Genomic DNA, 16,919 nt, shown 5'->3' on the forward strand with positions numbered 1-16,919 from the left:
TAAGTGATCCCAAGGTATGAGTTTAAACATGTCTCAATGCAATTTCTTTTATGGAAACTTTCAGCCTTAGCGGCAGGGTTCATTTTAAGACAAAGTCTTATGTATCTCAGACTGGCCTCAAATTCACATGACCTTGCTCAAAAACAACTTGTTTATTTGTTTGCCACAGGGTCTCTATGTAGTCCTGTATGTCTTGTAACCATGTAGATCAGAGAAGTCTTGAACTCATAAAGGTCCACCCATCCCTACCTCCACAGTAGTGAGATTACAGGCAAATGCCACCACATTGACTTTATTGGTGCTGGGGATGGAACCCAAGGTTTGGTTCCATACATGTTAGGGGAGCACTTTACTAACTGAGCTGCCTCCCTAGCCTTTTGAATCATTGCCTTCCTGCCTCAGGCTTCAGAGTACTAAGATTGTGTATATATATATATATATATATATATATATATATATATATTTATAATGGATATATATATCCAGCCCCAGCTATGTATGTTTGAGGACTGGATTTAAATACCCCAGTTCTTCCACAAATCTAGTAGAACTTTGCTTGTTGCCTAGGCCTAAACATTAATTTTGTATCTATTGAAGACTATGGAAGATTAAATAACTTGATGTTCTGTAACAATTTCATAGTGTGAAGAGGAAAGTGTATGTTTGTTTGGACAGCAGGAAAGATAGACATGTAGGAAATAGACAGGGATTTCTAGGGTTGCAGGCAAGAGCGGAGTTGATCATAACTACAGTTAGACGTATCATATTTAGGGAGACAAGAGAAAGCAATAGGAGAGGAAGAGACCAACAGTTTAATGGGGTCAGAGAATAGCACAAAAATAGCTTGATTTGGGGAAAAGACATATAACTAGACGGATGAGCCGGAAACACCTTGTCTCTTTATATTTTTAACTCCAACTATTTTTATGTCTTGTGTCCTTAATATGAGTGTCATCATTTCCCAGAGAGTTCTACTTGCAGTCCATGCCTACCAGTGTCCAGATACTTTTGTGTTGTTATTAATCAAACAGATCTGATTAGGTAATTCTAAACATTTAAATAAAGGAATGCCTTCAGGAAGTAAAATTCTTTTCCTTCCGTCTAAACATTTTTATCTTTTTTTTTTTTCTAAAAGGAAAAGACACTTCTTATTGAATGAGAAATATCTGGCATTTTTCAGAATTTGTCCTTGAAAATTGCCACTTACACAACTCCCTCAATACTGTCCTTCAGAACTGTCTCAGATTTAGATTTGGATATTGGCCAACAATAATCGTCTGAAAATTCCCTCAAGTACTTTATTAACCAAAGTACTGAGTCAAGGAAAAATGGTACAAAGAAATATTAAAGGGAACATATAGGGGACTGGCAAGATGGCTCAATGGTTAAGAGGGGTTGCTGCTCTTCCAAGGGTTCAGAATTCAGCTCTCAATGCCCACAACTGTCTGTAAGTCCAGCTCTAGGGGATCCAATTTGCTCTTTTAACTTCCCTAGACACCCACGTATGTGTGGTAAACACACAAATAAAAATGATAAAATTTGAAAAACACAGAATATGGGAGATATTGGGTAATAGGATAATATGGGTATGAAGACTTACAGTTCTTTTTAAAGATTTATTAATTTTATGTATATAGTACACTGTAGCTGTCTGCAGACACACCAGAAGATCCCATTACAGATGCTTGTGAGCCACCATGTAGTGCTTGGAATTGAACACAGGACACCTCTGGAAGAGCAGTCAATGCTCTTAACCCCTTCAGCACCAGGACTTATAGTTTTAACCGATTAAAGACAATAAAAAACAAGGGGGTTGGGGATTTAGCTCAGTGGTAGAGCGCTTGCCTAGCAAGCACAAGGCCCTGGGTTCGGTCCCCAGCTCCGAAAAAAAAAAAAAAAAAAAACAAAAAAAACAAAGTGCAGGATATAAAGTGAATAAATAAATTAATGGAAAAGAAAAAAAAACAGTTCTCTTTGAAACCACAGTTCCATCTCTGTTCCAGCTAGAATGCAAGCTCCATTCAAGTTTGTCATCGACAGAGCTGGCCGACCGCTCAGCAGGTAAAGGCACCCTCACTACCTGAGTTAGATGTCAAGCACACATATGGTAGCAAAAGAGAATCGAGGTTTGCAGACTGTTCTCTGACCCCTTCTTCCAATGTAAGGCCTGATTATTATGGCTTAATCTGCCCTTTTTCCTTTGTTTATTTGTTTTGAGACAGTGTTTCTCTATGTAGAGGTGGCTGTCTTGGAATTTTCTCTATAGGCCAGTGCATCCTTGAACTCTCAGAGATCTCTTGCCTCATCTTCCCAAGTGCTGGCCTAAGGGCATGAGCCACCATGCCTGGCTGAATTGCTCTATTTATTAGAGTAAATCTTGTTTCTTACAAAGAATTGTATGAATGGGATTTTATTCATCTTTTGAACACAGAGTCTTACTGTGTAACCTAAGTTCATCTTGAATTCACAAGCCTTCTGATTAGCATCTTTGGTGCTAGCACCACAATTGTGTACCATGCCCAACACTGAGGGGCAGGGTTGTTGTTTTTTTTTTTTTTTTTAAATCAACGTAGGATTAATGGGTAATCATTGTTGCAATTAGGGAACAGTAATAGTGGTCAACTAACCATGTTCTCTCTCTCTCTCTCTCTCTCTCTCTCTCTCTCTCTCTCTCTCTCTCTCTCTCTCTCTCCACCCCTATCCCCAACCCCTTTCTGTAGGAGATGAAAATCCTATATAGATTTCCATATTCTAATATTGAGCTACATATATTCTCAGGCAACTATAGGGACTATAGTGACAATTTTGAAGTTTTCAGGTTTTTTTTTTTAAAGAAACACAGAAATATTATTGGAATATATTTTTGTTTTAATCCCAGGTGTGGGATATAGGACTGCTTCAGATTGTCCACAGCAAATGACTGTGATTTGCCTCATGCTCTAGTAGAAGTGTGATTTGCCAGCAGCAGATAGTTTCTGTGGATCTGTGACATTTGTAATTCTAGAGATTTTACAGAGGGTGTATAAATGCTAGGGCCCTGAGAGGTGGGGTGGGTTGTTTAGTTGGTTGTTCTTGGTTGCAGTTTGTTAAGTAGTCATACACAAAAAAGAAAGAAGAGGGGTTGGGGATTTAGCTCAGTGGTAGAGCGCTTGCCTAGCAAGTGCAAGGCCCTGGGTTCGATCCTCAGCTCCGGGAAAAAAAAAAAAAGAAAAGAAAGAAGAAATAAGATTTCCTGACAGTGAAGGTCAAACTTGTCCCAAGGAACTTTATGCCCCGAATTAACAGAATTATATCACCCCTCGCCTTCCCCTCTACCTTTTTCTCTTCTATCTAGTGTTAGAGGGTTGAAAGGGTAGATAAAGGGTGGAAGAAAAAAGAACCCGCAAAATAGCCTAAGTCCAGCTACAAGAAACCCTTTCAATTTAATGAAGATGTTAGGTGCTGGCAATGTTGGTGAATACCTCTAATCCCAGCATTTAGGATACGGGGCATGAAGATCAAGGATTTCAGCTTGGCTACGTGGTAAGTTTGAAGTCAGCCTAGGGAATACTTAATTTTAAGGAAGGTTTTGTATCCAGCCTGGGCTGAAATTCAAACTGTATTCCCAAACTAACTTCAATCTATCAAGTTGACCTTGACCTCTCAAGTGATGGATCGATCATAAATGCTGCTTTGTCTAGCAGGGGAAAATCTATCTATGGAAGCCAGAGAATATACCACTGTTTTCAACTTATTCTGTTCTAACTCGAAAAAGTGGAGAGAAAGAGATGGGGTATACATTTTAAAAGGCATTTAAGTGTTATTAGGGCAATGAGGATTTAGCAAGAAAAGATCTCAGAGATGGAAAACAACTCAGAGTTGTGGTCTAAATACAGTTGTTCTGTTGTCATGTAGCAGTCTAATCCCCAGAGCCTTAAACCAACGAGGTCGAGAAGTTACTGGTGTAACCTCATCCATCTTACTTAGGGTAAGGCCTTTGGGAAGCGATTAGAGTGGATAAGGAGAAACCTCCAACGTTGCATCCCGGTGACTTTCTAAGGAGAAGGATAGACACCTCAGAGGCACAGGAGTGACCATGCCAAGATGACAACTTAACCAAGAGACAAGAGAACCCCTTGCAAGAACTTGTGCTGTGCTGCTTGGATTTCATGACTCCCAGTTTTATTTTAGAAGTTTTTTAAAAGATAACATTTGTGTGTGTGTGTGTGTGTGTGTGTGTGTGTGTGTGTGTGTGTGTGTGTGGTGGGATTCCATGGCCCCCATCAGCAGAAGAATGACACAGAGACATAAATTTTATTGTAGCTTAGGCCTTACCTTACGCTACCTCCTAGCTAGCTCATCAAACTTAATTAACCCAAGTATACTAATCCACATTACCCCCCTCTCTTTTCTTTCCTCCCTCTTTCCCTCTCCTCCCTTCCTCACTCCCTCCCTGCCCCTTCTCTTTCTCCAATCCCAATCAAAAATTTTTCCACCTCTGCTTCAAGTTCATCTTCAATTATATCCTGAGCTCAAGGACAATACAGGCTCCAAGAGAGCCTACCTAGAAAACAAGAACAAGGGCAGGAGAGATGGCTCAGAGGTTAAGAGCACTGACTGCTCTTCCAGAGGTTCTGAGTTCAATTCCCAGCAACCACATGGTGGCTCACAGCCATCTGTAATGGGATCAGATACCTTCTTCTGGTGTCTGAAGACCGCTACAGTGTACTTACATATAATAAATAAAATAAATCTTAAACAAAACAAAACCAAGAACAAGTGGAGCCTCCCAGAGATCCCCTCTTAGCCAGGAAGTCATGCCTTCCCTTTCCTGCCTAGCTATTGGTCGACAGATCTTTATTAAACCAATCATTGGGTGAGGAAGATGATGAACCATAGGAATAAGCATACAGAAATTCAGTCAGTACTCAGTTCCCTGCTGGTACAGAATTAACAATTGAATAATACAAAGACAACTTTCACACAGTGCACCCCAGTGTGTGTGTGTGTGTGTGTGTGTGTGTGTGTGTGTGTGTGTGTGTGTGTACATAGCCATGAGTATCTAGTTCCACAGCAGCTCAATCACACCCTTAACGCTCAACACCACGGGATCCTATGTCTTCTGACCTTGGAAGGTGTCCCACATGTGGGGCAGAGACATAGGCTAGCATATATAATTTAAACATATAAAATTAAAAAACGAGGGAAGATGCAGAGATGTTAGCACTCCATTCTCCCAACTTCTCAGCCAGTTCTGTTTCATACATATTCTAAAAAATCACTAGGGCTTGGTAGAGTTTCCTTACCTCTCCTTCCTCCCCTTCATCCTCATCGTCATCTTCTTCACCTTCGTCCTCGTCTCCTTCTTCATCAATGTCTTCCAACCCTTCCTCCTCTTCGTCGTCGTCATCGTCATCCTCTGCCTCTCCTTCTTCATCATCCATATCGGGAACCTGGAAATGACAGGCGGTGTTGTTTTTTCTGAACTCACTGTGGATACATCACCTCCCTCAAGCCACTCAACATTAACTCACCAAATAGTACTGCAAAGGATTTGGCCAAATATCATCTTTGATGACCTCTCCTAACTCGTCAGCACCTGCGTCAGAGTGGTCAGTAAACCAGGTAAAGAAGCTCTCTGGCTCTTCATGCTGTCTCTTCCTGCTGGCCTTATTCTGCGTTTGACTTGAGCGTTTTGTCAAATCCTAAATGAAAACATGAACACTATTTGCTCCCCATCATACCCCAACCCCACATCAAGTACAACAGAGACCAGTAAAGAAGATCACACTACTAAGAACAATGATAAAATGTGCACTAGGTAAAGTCTTGTAAACTGCTTTCCCAGGACACATCTACCAACTGACTTCATAAAATGACTTCCTACCTAAATCAAGAAACCAAACCTATGTATCCAAAAAATGGAGACTGAAAAACCTGAGCGGGCAACACTGACTGCACATGAAAGCAAACTGATCACTGCACTCCTGGGCACCCTGGAATCTAAGGCACTGCACACCCGTCAGGAGGTCCAGGTAAGCCATGATATACAAAATACCTTTCCAGATTTCCATTTGATTTCGGTGGACTTTGAAGATGGGTCACCACTCTCATTCAGATGAAATTCTTTGGAGAGAACTTTATTTTCAAAGTAAGGATTTTCATCAAAATACTGTAAAAGATCAAAAGATGAGAAATCAATACACCGCTTCCACACCAAGGCACATGCTCATTGTTAGTGGCAAGCAGGATGTTAGGTACTTACAAAATCTATTCTGTAACCTGATTTAATGTCTTCAAATTCTGTCACTTCAACTCTGGTCAAATAGTGCAGGGCCTCCTCGTCTTCCTCCCCAAGCAGTGCAGACACTAGAGAAGCAACTCAGTTCAAGTTTGAATGATCTTTTTAATGTTTTAAAACTCAGTGAAAAACTTTCAGCTTTGCTATTTCCACTAAACCCATCAACTGCAAGACTGTTCTTGTCTGACTGTAGCTCTGTGATGTTAACTGCCCCCCAGAGCTCCCCCAAACTCCAGGACCCACGCCCTGGCAAACTTCAGCAGCACTGGCCCCCCACATACCTTGTGGATGGTTGACAAATGTTGTTACCCAAAAATTTGGGATTTTGGCGATCAATTCTGACCTCTTCTGAAAAAATGGTTGGCGGAGTTTGTTATATTTTTGTTCTACTTTCAAAATTTCCTCACTGGCTTGTTCATTAAGTCTGAAACAAACAAAGATGAGAATCAAAACCTACCATGGTAAAAACCGTAAGGCCCAATACCCGACTGATACAGGCTGGTCACGCTGTTTTCTTACTCCCCTTACCAAGCACCTGCTGCCCTGCGGCCCAGTCCTCTCTGGAAACTAAAAACATTGAGCCAACCAACGCAGCTCATCTCCAGTATCTGCAACATTGCATTTCAGTATACTGTACTTCCCAGGCTATGACTGTGTCCCCAGTAGCAGAAAGTGTAAGGGAAGGGTAATTAAGAAATAAGCAACACTGTTGCTATACTACTCTTCAAAAGGCAGGCAGCAGCCACACAATTCTGTAACTTCTTAAAGTATACCCAGCTTACTTAACCCAGGAATTATAATAGCCAGACTGAGAAACTGGAATTAATGAGTGTGTTCACCAAAACCTTCCTGTAGCTAACTGGTGGCCAATCAGTTTCGTGAGAACTTCCATAACATGAATTCAATGTATTTTACCTGTCTATTTCATTTTGTACTTCATCAATATGTTCAATTGCTTCTTGCTGTTCTTTTTCTGAAAAACAAAAGGGAACATAAGACTCAATACTAATTACAAACTACACTTCCTGATACTAGGATGGGAACTACAACAGTAAAGCTGTAGAAATGTGCTTACTACAAAGCATGCTCCCCACGTGCTCAAGCCTGCAGTTGACAAATTACCTTCTCATTACCCTACCATTCACAAATTAAGGAATCTACTCCACTACCTCGGGAAAATGCTTCTTCACTGGATCACTTTTTAAAGTTTTACAAAGGTCCAATCATTGGCCTTCATTATGAGAAGTGGACAAGAGGCTTAGCCTCATTCAAAAATTCTTCATGTTTATTACTACTAATCACATACATTTCCAAGAGAATGGTGCCAGCTGCTAACAGTGTGGAAACTAATCCATGGTCGTAATACAAATTAGGATACTACCAACTGGTACAACCGCTTTAAAAAAATATAATAAAAGCCCCAGTGCTTCAACTTATTATGATTATCAACATACACCGAAAAAGACCAGTTTAGTCACCAAACTACCACAGTCGTCTTTACAGACTTAGAATGAAAACCTGATTCCAACCTGACCTTACTCTTCCAACCCATTCTTGATGATTGGTCATCGTACACGGCCGTGCAGGATTTCTGAACACTTTCTGAGAAAACCCCACTCAAAAACTAGAAGGCATAAAGAGAGGAGGTGTGCTCTTATTTCGTGCCCTTTTGTCCGAGGAGGGTTGTGAAGGCTTTTTACAAAGCCAAGTGGGCGTGAAGGGGCCCGATCGCGCGGCTCATTTCCGGTAACTAGCCCGGAGTCTGGAGCTGTCCTGGGCTCGAAACGACCCTCCAGGCGAGGGCTAGGCGTCCTAAAGGCCCTTGAAGCCCCTGCATTGCACGGCCTCCAGGCCAGATTCCTCACATCCCCGGCGCGCCCGAGTGTGGCTGCCCCACGTGGGGTGTGCAACCCGCGCAGCCTGGAGCATCCTCCCGCCGGCTCCGCGCCCCTACCCGGCCCCAGACCCCGGTTCCCGGTCCCGCCGTGGTGCCGGCTCCGGGCGGGAAGCAGGGCAACGCGAGAGGCCGAGCCGCAAGGCTGCGTCCGGCCGCACCATGTGGCGGCGGCGGCGGCTGATGGGAGCGAGGCATCATGGCGGAGCACAATAAAGAGAGGCTTCTCGGGAGGGAGGGAGGGGGAGGAGAGCGCGGGCGGGGGGAAGGGGGGGTCTCGCCCGCCGCGCAGGCCGCAGCGCCCCCGCTTCGGCCGTACCGCTCGCCGCCACGGCGCCACCCCGGCCCCCGGTCCTGGGCCGCACAAAAAGGCGCCGGCTCCGCGGCCCCTGCGCGCCCCTGCAGCCCCCGCGGCCCGGGCCGAAAGATGGCGGCGCGGCCGGGCCCCCGCCGCGCCCGGTCCTCACCTGAGGTCTCGTCGGCCCCGTCGTGATTGGAGTTGAGCTCCTTTTTACTGGCTTTGGCCGTCGGCGCAGACATGGTGCCCTCCGTGGTCGGGGCGGGGAGCGGGGAGGGGGAGCGAAGGGACGGCCAAGGGGGCGGCCAGCGGCTTCCCCTCACGCCACACGCGCGGCGCCCGCTTGCTCCGGCCGCCTCCTCCCGGCGCTCACTTGCTTGCCCTCCCCCTGGCTGCCTGGCACTGCCCGCGGGGCCTGACGCCGAGGCAGGCCCGGGCGCGTTGTGGCGAGCCCCCGGCCGGGGCTCTCACTGAAGGCGGGGAGGCGGCGGCGGCTCGGCTGGGCTCCTCGACTCGCGCCCTGCGCTCCGGCTCGCTTCTCGATTGCCCTGAGCCGCCTCCTCCTCCTCCACCTCCTCCTCCACCACCTCCTCCTCTTCGCGGCGAGGGGCAGTCCGCAGAGCGCAGGCGCGCCAGGCCTGCGCAAGTCCCACCCCCGGCCGGAGAAGCTCGCGCCGTGCAGCGATTGGCCGGGGCCGCGGGCCAGGGGGCGGGGCCGTGGCGGGTGGCGGCGGCGGTGGTGGGGACACTGGGGCCTGGACGAGAGGCGGGAGGAAGCGGCTCAGCGACGCATGGTCCGGCCACCGCGCGGTGCTCCCCTCCCCCGCTCTCCCCTTCTCCAGCCGACCCGGGACATTCGCGCGTCGCGCGGTGACTTGAGAGGCGGGGCCTCCTTTCCCCAGTACCCGCGCATCACGTGGTGGCTGAGCGGCTTCCCTTTGCGGGGCGGCCGGGGGCTCCGGAGAGGGGGAGCGCGCAGCCCCTCTAAAGTACAGGCCTTAGGAGTACCCTGGCTACACTCAGGGCCCGAGTTCTGCACCCCGGGCACCTTCGTCTTTTTCTAGATGTAGAAGCTGTGGACCCACTCAAAACTCTAGACTGATAGCCAAAGCCACATGCACGCAGTTCATGTATCCAGTCTACTCGCAGGGCCCTGTTGTATGCGTGGGCCAAATCAAGCCTCTGCCCTCGGTTCTGAATTTTTAAAAAATCTGTCATAGATTCACACTCAAACAGAACCACACTAAATGTTTAAGTCCTCTGAATGTAAAAAGGACCTTTCTGCCACAGGTCCTTCGGCTTAACTTTGTACTAGGTATCCTGATCTCAGCGGTGAAGGAAGCACATTTTTGGTGGTGACAAATGGGGAAATGTTTAAGGCTTCTTAAACATCAAAGGCTAAAACAGCAAAAACCAACTTTAGATTTTAAAAGCCCGTAAGCACTATGTCGGAGGGAGCTTTTCAGATTAAACACTTTTTCAGGACATGAAAAGATAGCAGTTCCCTGTCCACCAGGATCCCAGCACGTGGTCCTGAAAATGCCAGAAAGCTCTCTACCTGGGAGCTCCATCGCTTGCTTGCTTGCTTGGACCATGCATATTCCAGCATTCAGCTCTTATACAGAAAGCAATACGGCTTTAAGCCAAGACATTCATGGTGGGCAGACAGTAAATGTAAATGTAAAATACACACATACATACAGTTCATGGTAAAAGAATACAAATGTGTTAGTGCAAGTTTCAATCTGACCTCCAGAAAATTCAGCTAGACCTTCCTGGTGCTCAACCCGTGAATTAATTGCATTCATCTGTTGCAATCAGTAAGCTGAAACCTGGCGACGGCCTCTAAGGACCTCTTACCCGCACAGCTCCCAAGCACAGGGACCTCCAACACATGCAACTGTGGACAGGACAGGCTCCTTAAAGAGGGAAGGGTCTGACAAAAAGCAGAGCAATGACTTGGTGATTCTAACATTTGCTAAACCTCAGGTGTTACTTTCACCATGAATGTTTCCTGATAGTCCTTTGAGGTCCTGGCACAGTTGCTAAGAAATTCCAAAACCAAAACAAGGCAAGTAAGGACATAGACTGAAGCAAAGGCCAGCCTGGGCTACACTGTGCAACAGTGTCTCAAAATGGTAGCAATAGAAGCCCCCCCACACCAAATCACCAGGGTAGTCTGCTGCCTTTGGCTGTATTTTCATAAGATACAAAGTAACTTTTACAGATAATTGGTCTTAGGCTAAACTGGAAACAGAAGGTAGTAGGGCTTGGATCCTAAGAGGCAAGTCTCTATCATTCTGCCACGCCCCCTGCCTCAAACTCTTAAGACAAGATACTAAGTGTACTTTACAGATAAACTGAACCGGAGGTAATGGGAATGGACCCCCAGGTCTAGTCCTGCTTAACTGCTTGCTATCTACCAGGCAGCCAGTCTCCCGGCCCCACCCGCAACTGAACTTTACAAGAACCAACATAAATCATTTTTTGGAGGGGGGCTGGAACTAGATAAGGATGGTCTTGAACATGCGCTCTTACCTCCTAAAACCCCTTAATATCTTAAATATGGCTTAGAGACATCAAGACTTGGCACACATCCACGGGAAAAAAAACAAAATAACCGACCAAGAAGGTTTGTTTCTTTCCCTTTGCATTACACACATAAAACATTTTTTTTTTCTTCGGAGCTGGGGACCGAACCCAGGGCCTTGTGCTTGCTAGGCAAGCGCTCTACCACTGAGCTAAATCCCCAACCCCACACATAAAACATTTTTTTTTTTTTGGTTCTTTTTTTTCGGAGCTGGGGACCGAACCCAGGGCCTTGCGCTTCCTAGGCAAGCGCTCTACCACTGAGCTAAATCCCCAACCCCACATAAAACATTTTTAAAGTTATTTTTTACACATAAGAATGTTTTTGTAAATGTTTATAAGTGTGCCAAGTGCAAGGAAGGCCAGAAGAGGATCCTCCTGGATCTGAAGCTACAGGTGGTTGTGAGCCACCATGGTGGTGCTGGAAACTAGATCCAGGTCCATGGCAAGGCCAATGTGCTCTTAAGCACTTAACCACCTCTCCAATCTCTTTCCTTTTTGTACCTACAAGCCAGACCTAGACACACTGACTTCTTGGGCCACTCCCAGGTAGAAAGAAGCTTGCTCTGAAAACTGAAGATTTTTCAACCACACCGTCTGATCCAAGGGTTGGTGCTAGTGACCACGGCAAGCATCGAACCAAGTGCCTGCTCTACAGAAGACCCACGGGGCATTCCACTGATTGGGTTATGAACTTCGCAAGATGAATGCAAGAGGCATGCTAGGAAAGGGAAAATGAAGCAGAAAGGCAAGAGGTACTGTAAACGTGGAAGAGGCCCGGGCATGGGCGCATCCAGGAAGCCACCAGGCACTGCATTCTCCATACCAGTGTCAGGAAAGGCTGGCTACAGTGCCTGACAGGTCAACCTGTGACCACTGAGCACGTTTAGGAGGACCTTGGTGGTACCCTCCCATCCCTTGTGGCTTACCTATTTCTGCCAGCAAACTAAACGAACACCAGAAAGGTTCGCTCACATTTTGCTTCTAACAAAAGGGAAAGGATTTACCACAGCATTTTGCTTACCCCTAAGTCTCAGCAAGCTGTAAGAAAAAGCTAGGGTGTTTGCTGAGTGTACTCACTGCATGTTCCGGGCTCCAGAGCCTCGAGCATGGTGGTGCTAGCCAATAATCCCAGCTCTGGATCAGAAAGTACAAGGTCTCATCCTCACTGGCAAATTTGAGGCCAGCGTGAACTATCCTACCGTTAAAAAAGAAAACTCTGGGTGTGGCGGTGCCTTTAATCCCAGCAAGTTGAAAGCTGAGTACCAGGACAGCCAGGGTTACACATCGAGACCCTGTCTTTACCACTTGGGGACATAGGGGAGGTCTTTGCCTGCCATTTAAAAACTAAGAACAAACAAGTCCACAGAAGTGCAGAGATACCGTCTCCACTCGATGCCTAGTGTTCCTTCCACCCGTGCCTCTAGACGTCTGTCAAATCCTTACTTCTCCTGTTTCCCTGCCCCGTACCAGACCCAAGCCACGCGGGAAACACCACACCACGACTCGAAACTGTGCGTAAGTAACGCAGACCTCTCGGTCAACAGAGGAAAGCGAAAAGTGCACGCTGGCACGAAAACCACTATCTGAACGTAAAACGAGAAAAGTGCTAGGATGGGGCGATTCTGGGTGCGGCCAGCAGCGCTTCAGATAAGGAGCGCTTAGGCTCAGAGCGAGAAGCTGGAAAGCGACTCCCCCCCCACTCCGCCTCAAACACGAGTTTCTAGCACAGGGCAAGCACAGGGCAAGTCGGTGTCCAGGCTCGGAGGTGAGAAAAGCAACTCCAGGCCTTTAGGCCACGCCACCCCAGGGGGAACCCGGAGAGGTGGGTGGGAGCCAGTGGGCAGGGTCTCGGGTACCGGAAGTCTTAGTTTGTACCTGGAGGGCGACGGAGAGGCTAGGTTTTAAGTCTAGGAGACAACCACGTGACTAGCTCTTTGCTCGGGCAGGATGGGAGAAGGAAGCAGGGAGCTACACGAGGTGGCAGTAATTCAGGCCAGAGTTGTGGGCCGGCGGCTTCAGCAACAGGGAGACGATCAGAGCGGGCTTGAAATCTCCAGGACTCGGGGTTGGAGGGGTGGGGAGGCCTCGAGCTGCTGCATTTACAGGGACAGAAGCCCCATTTGAGAGTTTGGGGGCTGGGAAAGGCAAGCTGGGTCCCACGTGGTGTCCCGGACCGGAGGAAGTCCCCTGTGCACGGGTCTCCCAGTTCCGCGCTTTTTTGCTCCTATCTCCCACATCAGCTTCATTCCCCGCCGCCCCGGCAGGAAAGCTTTCACGAGTGTTTGTGAGGGTCTCATCTCCAGAGGGATTTGGGGAGGTGGGGGGGGCAGAAAAAGACAACCACAGACTCGATCACCAAGGAAACGCAATGGAGGAACTTACCTCCCTTCGGCAGGCCGGGAGAGGCCGACTTGTCCTCCAGCTTCGGGGCAGCAACGGGTCTGGGTTTCTTGGGCTGAGGCAGGATCGCAGATTGCCGCTTCGGGGCCATGGCGCGAGGGAGGTGGCCAGGAGACGGAGGCCAGAGCACTGATGTTCGCAGTAGGAGGAAACTCGCAGGAACTGAGGCGGCCTCAGGTGCGGGAGATTTAAGTCGGCCTCGCAGCCGCCCTGCCCTCGGGGGATATTTACATGACAGTGGGACACACACCCCCACGCCCCTTCTCCCAGCCTCCTCGCCCTCCCTCCAATCAGCAGAAAGTTCTTTGAGTTGCTCACGGCGGGGGCTTCCCGGCGTTGGAGGAGGGGGCGGCTCCCGCGGGTGCGGCGCGGGGCTGCCTTTGAACCCCGGGTTGCACTGGAAAGCCTGTGGCTGGTGGCCTGCCCTCCCCCAGAACTCCTGCGTTACACTGCCCGGCCCTCATCAGGAGTTCTTCCTCTTTCTCTTCTCCCTCCACCCCCAGTGTGCTGCCCGGAAGACTTAATACGTGCTGTCGCCTCACCTCAGCCTGGAACATTCTTTTCACTCTTCCCAACCCCCAACTCAACTCGTGAGTTTGGCTAGACTCCTTCCCAGCCTGCAGATCGCCACTTGGAGCGACAGATAAATGTTGGAAGAACAGGGATTCCCAGGCGAAAATTACAAAAGTCGCGGTGGGGGAGGGGAGGGAAGACTTGGCTCACTCATTCCATCTATTCAAAAGGGCTTGTGTCAGAGAAGTTAAATGCGCTGGCTCAGCCTGTACCTTGTTTTGTTTTGTTTTGTTTGTTTTTTAAGCCAGGGTTTCTCTGTGTAGCCCTGGCTGTCCTGGAACTTACTTTATATATAGACCAAGCTGGTCTTGAACTCTAGAATTCCGCCTGCCTCTGTCTCCCAGAGTTGGAGAGGGAGGATTAAAGGCGCACATCACCACCACCTTTTAGCCTGTAATCTTAGCCTTCTGAAGTCGAGGTCGGAGGATCGCAGGTATCAGACCAAGCTGGACTACATTGCAAACTCTGTCCCAAGAAAAACTAAGAGAAAAAATGAAATAAAATAAAAAATGTGTATGTGTTGCTGGGGTTGGAACCAAGGCCTCCAGCACGCTAACACTTTCAAGCTACACCTCGCTCCTGCGTACCTGTGTGTCACATACCCCGGTAATAAGAGACAAATATGGAGGGCTGGAGAGAAGGCTTAGCGGTTAAGAGTACTGACTCTTCTTCCAGAGGTCCTGAGTTCAAATTCCAGCAACCACGTGGTGGCTCACAACCATCTATAACAGGATCTGATGCCCTGTTCTGACAGCTACAGTGTAGTTACATATAATAAATAAATAAATAAATAAATAAATAAATAAAACAAATATGGAGAATGTAGTTCAACAGTAGAGCATATGCCCACAAATTAAAAAGCACCTCAAAAAAAAATAAGAAAAGAAGAAGAGGAGGAGAAGCAGCTGGGCAGATGAGATGGCCCAGCAGGTAAAAGCTCCTACTGTCAAGTCTGAGAACCTAAGTTCGAGCCCCGTTTCTGCAAGTAATCCTTTGACTCTTGTACTGCCACACATAAACACGGGGGTACACACACTTTACATTCACAGAAACTTTTTTTTTTCGGAGCTGGGGACCGAACCCAAGGCCTTGCGCTTGCTAGGCAAGCAATCGCTCTACCACTGAGCTAAATCCCCAACCCCTCACAGAAACATTTTTTTTTTTTTTGTTCTTTTTTCCGGAGCTGGGGACCAAACCCAGGGCCTTGCGCTTTCTAGGCAAGCACTCTCCCACTGAGCTAAATCCCCAACCCCTGGTGGCACTCACTTTTTTTTTTTTTTTTTTATTTATTCATTTTATATATAGATGAGTACACTGTCACTGTCTTCAGACACACCAGAAGAAGGCATCGGATCCCATTACAGATGGTTGTGAGCCACCATGTGGCGATTTGAACTCATGACCTTTGAAGAGCAGTCAAATCTTTAACCCTGAGCCATCTCTAGCCCCAAAACATTTTTAAAAGAGGTGTTTTTCTAGCCAGGTGGTGGTGGCAAACGCCTTTAATCCTGGAACTCTGGAGGCAGAAGCAGGCAGATCTCTGAGTTCACAGCCTGGTCTACAGAGTGAGTTCCAGAACAGCCAAAACTACACAGAGAAATCCTGTCTTGAAAAAACAAGAATAAATAAATAAATAGGATTTATTTTTTCTTCTATGACACAGTTTTACTGTATAATCGTGCCTGCCTGGAGCTCACTGTGTAGAACAAGCCGGCCTTGAATTTATGATATCTGCCTGCCTCTGGAGTGCTGAGATTAAAAGCCTGTGCCAGCAAGCCCTGGCCCAAAACAAATTTTTAAAATGTAGTTGAAGCCAGGCATGATGGCACAGGCCTTTCACATGAAGGTAGAGGCAGGTGGATCTCTGAGTTCCAGGCCAAAGAAACAACCTGAGACCAGGGCTGAAAACAAGAAGAGGGGGAGGGGCTTAGCGTGGCTCAGAGATTAAAGGACACTTGTTGCTATTTCCGGGATGGCAGGTTCCATTCCGAGCACCCACTTGAGGGCTCACAACTGTCTTTAACTTTACTTGCAGGGGTTCTGACAGGTTTTTCTGGCCTCCCAGGGCAACAGATGTATAAAAACATAGACATTCATACAGACAAAACACCCGTGCATGGGAAATAAAAAATAAATACTTTTTTAAAAAAAAGTAATGTGTAGCCAAGGCCAAGCACTTGGGAATATGACAGGAAGAATGGGGGTCCAAAATCATCCTTGAAAAAGAAATATATATATTTTTTCACAAAAATATATATATATCTATTTTTCACAAATTTGAAGCCAGCAGCCTGAACTACACACTAATAAGTTAATTAATTAATTAATTAATTAATTAATTAATGAAACAAGCAATAAACCTTGTAACAATCCTGAAAGTTTTTCAACTGAAGGGAAGGAAGAAATTCTCAGCCCATGGGAGGTTGGTACAACCACTGTGGAAAACCGTGCTAGGTCCAGAGAGCCTAGAGATGAGCACAGTCTGCAGATACCTAGCAACTACTCTTGGCTGTGTCTCCAACAGTCATAGAAGCACCTACATGCTTGAGAAAGCTTGGCCCTCTGGGACTCCTCGTAATCCACCGGAGCCGTAAGAAACTAAAGTTTTTGCAAGAAGATAGAAGAGCTAATGTTGAATGAACTATAAGAGACACAAATGTTGAATGAAATACAAGAGATAAAATAGGAAATGGTGGGATCTCCTCTGCATAAGACAGAGAACGAGGCCAGGCCTGATGGGTCACATTGGTGATCAGCGGGCCCAGAAGGAGCCAGCCTGGGATACAGAAAAGGGGAGGAGATGGCAGGATAAACACACCTACCTGGTTGCTTGGGTTTGATCTCTAAGACATAGAGAGTGGAAGGAGATAACTGCAACCATA

The 16,919-nt window shown here is 47.1% G+C and overlaps 1 protein-coding gene across 2 annotated transcripts; it reads right to left on the reverse strand.

The window, feature by feature from the left end:
• Positions 1 to 5,234: 5,234 nt before the first annotated feature.
• Set (SET nuclear proto-oncogene) lies at positions 5,235 to 14,123 on the reverse strand. 2 transcript variants are annotated; one of them, XM_032902910.1, is made up of 8 exons: positions 14,007 to 14,123; positions 13,447 to 13,674; positions 7,196 to 7,253; positions 6,562 to 6,704; positions 6,245 to 6,348; positions 6,038 to 6,151; positions 5,514 to 5,684; positions 5,235 to 5,432 (listed from the first exon to the last, which is right to left on the reverse strand). In XM_032902910.1, exons 2-8 carry the CDS (start codon positions 13,553 to 13,555, stop codon positions 5,250 to 5,252), a joined length of 882 nt encoding a protein of 293 aa, XP_032758801.1. In that variant the 5' UTR covers positions 13,556 to 13,674; positions 14,007 to 14,123; the 3' UTR covers positions 5,235 to 5,249. The 2 variants fall into 2 exon arrangements, with proteins under 2 accessions (XP_032758801.1, XP_032758802.1); XM_032902911.1 differs by lacking the exons at positions 13,447 to 13,674; positions 14,007 to 14,123 and adding an exon at positions 8,642 to 9,073.
• Positions 14,124 to 16,919: the final 2,796 nt, after the last annotated feature.

The sequence above is a fragment of the Rattus rattus genome, chromosome 5 (genome assembly GCF_011064425.1).
Source record: "Rattus rattus isolate New Zealand chromosome 5, Rrattus_CSIRO_v1, whole genome shotgun sequence".
NCBI lineage: Eukaryota > Metazoa > Chordata > Mammalia > Rodentia > Muridae > Rattus > Rattus rattus.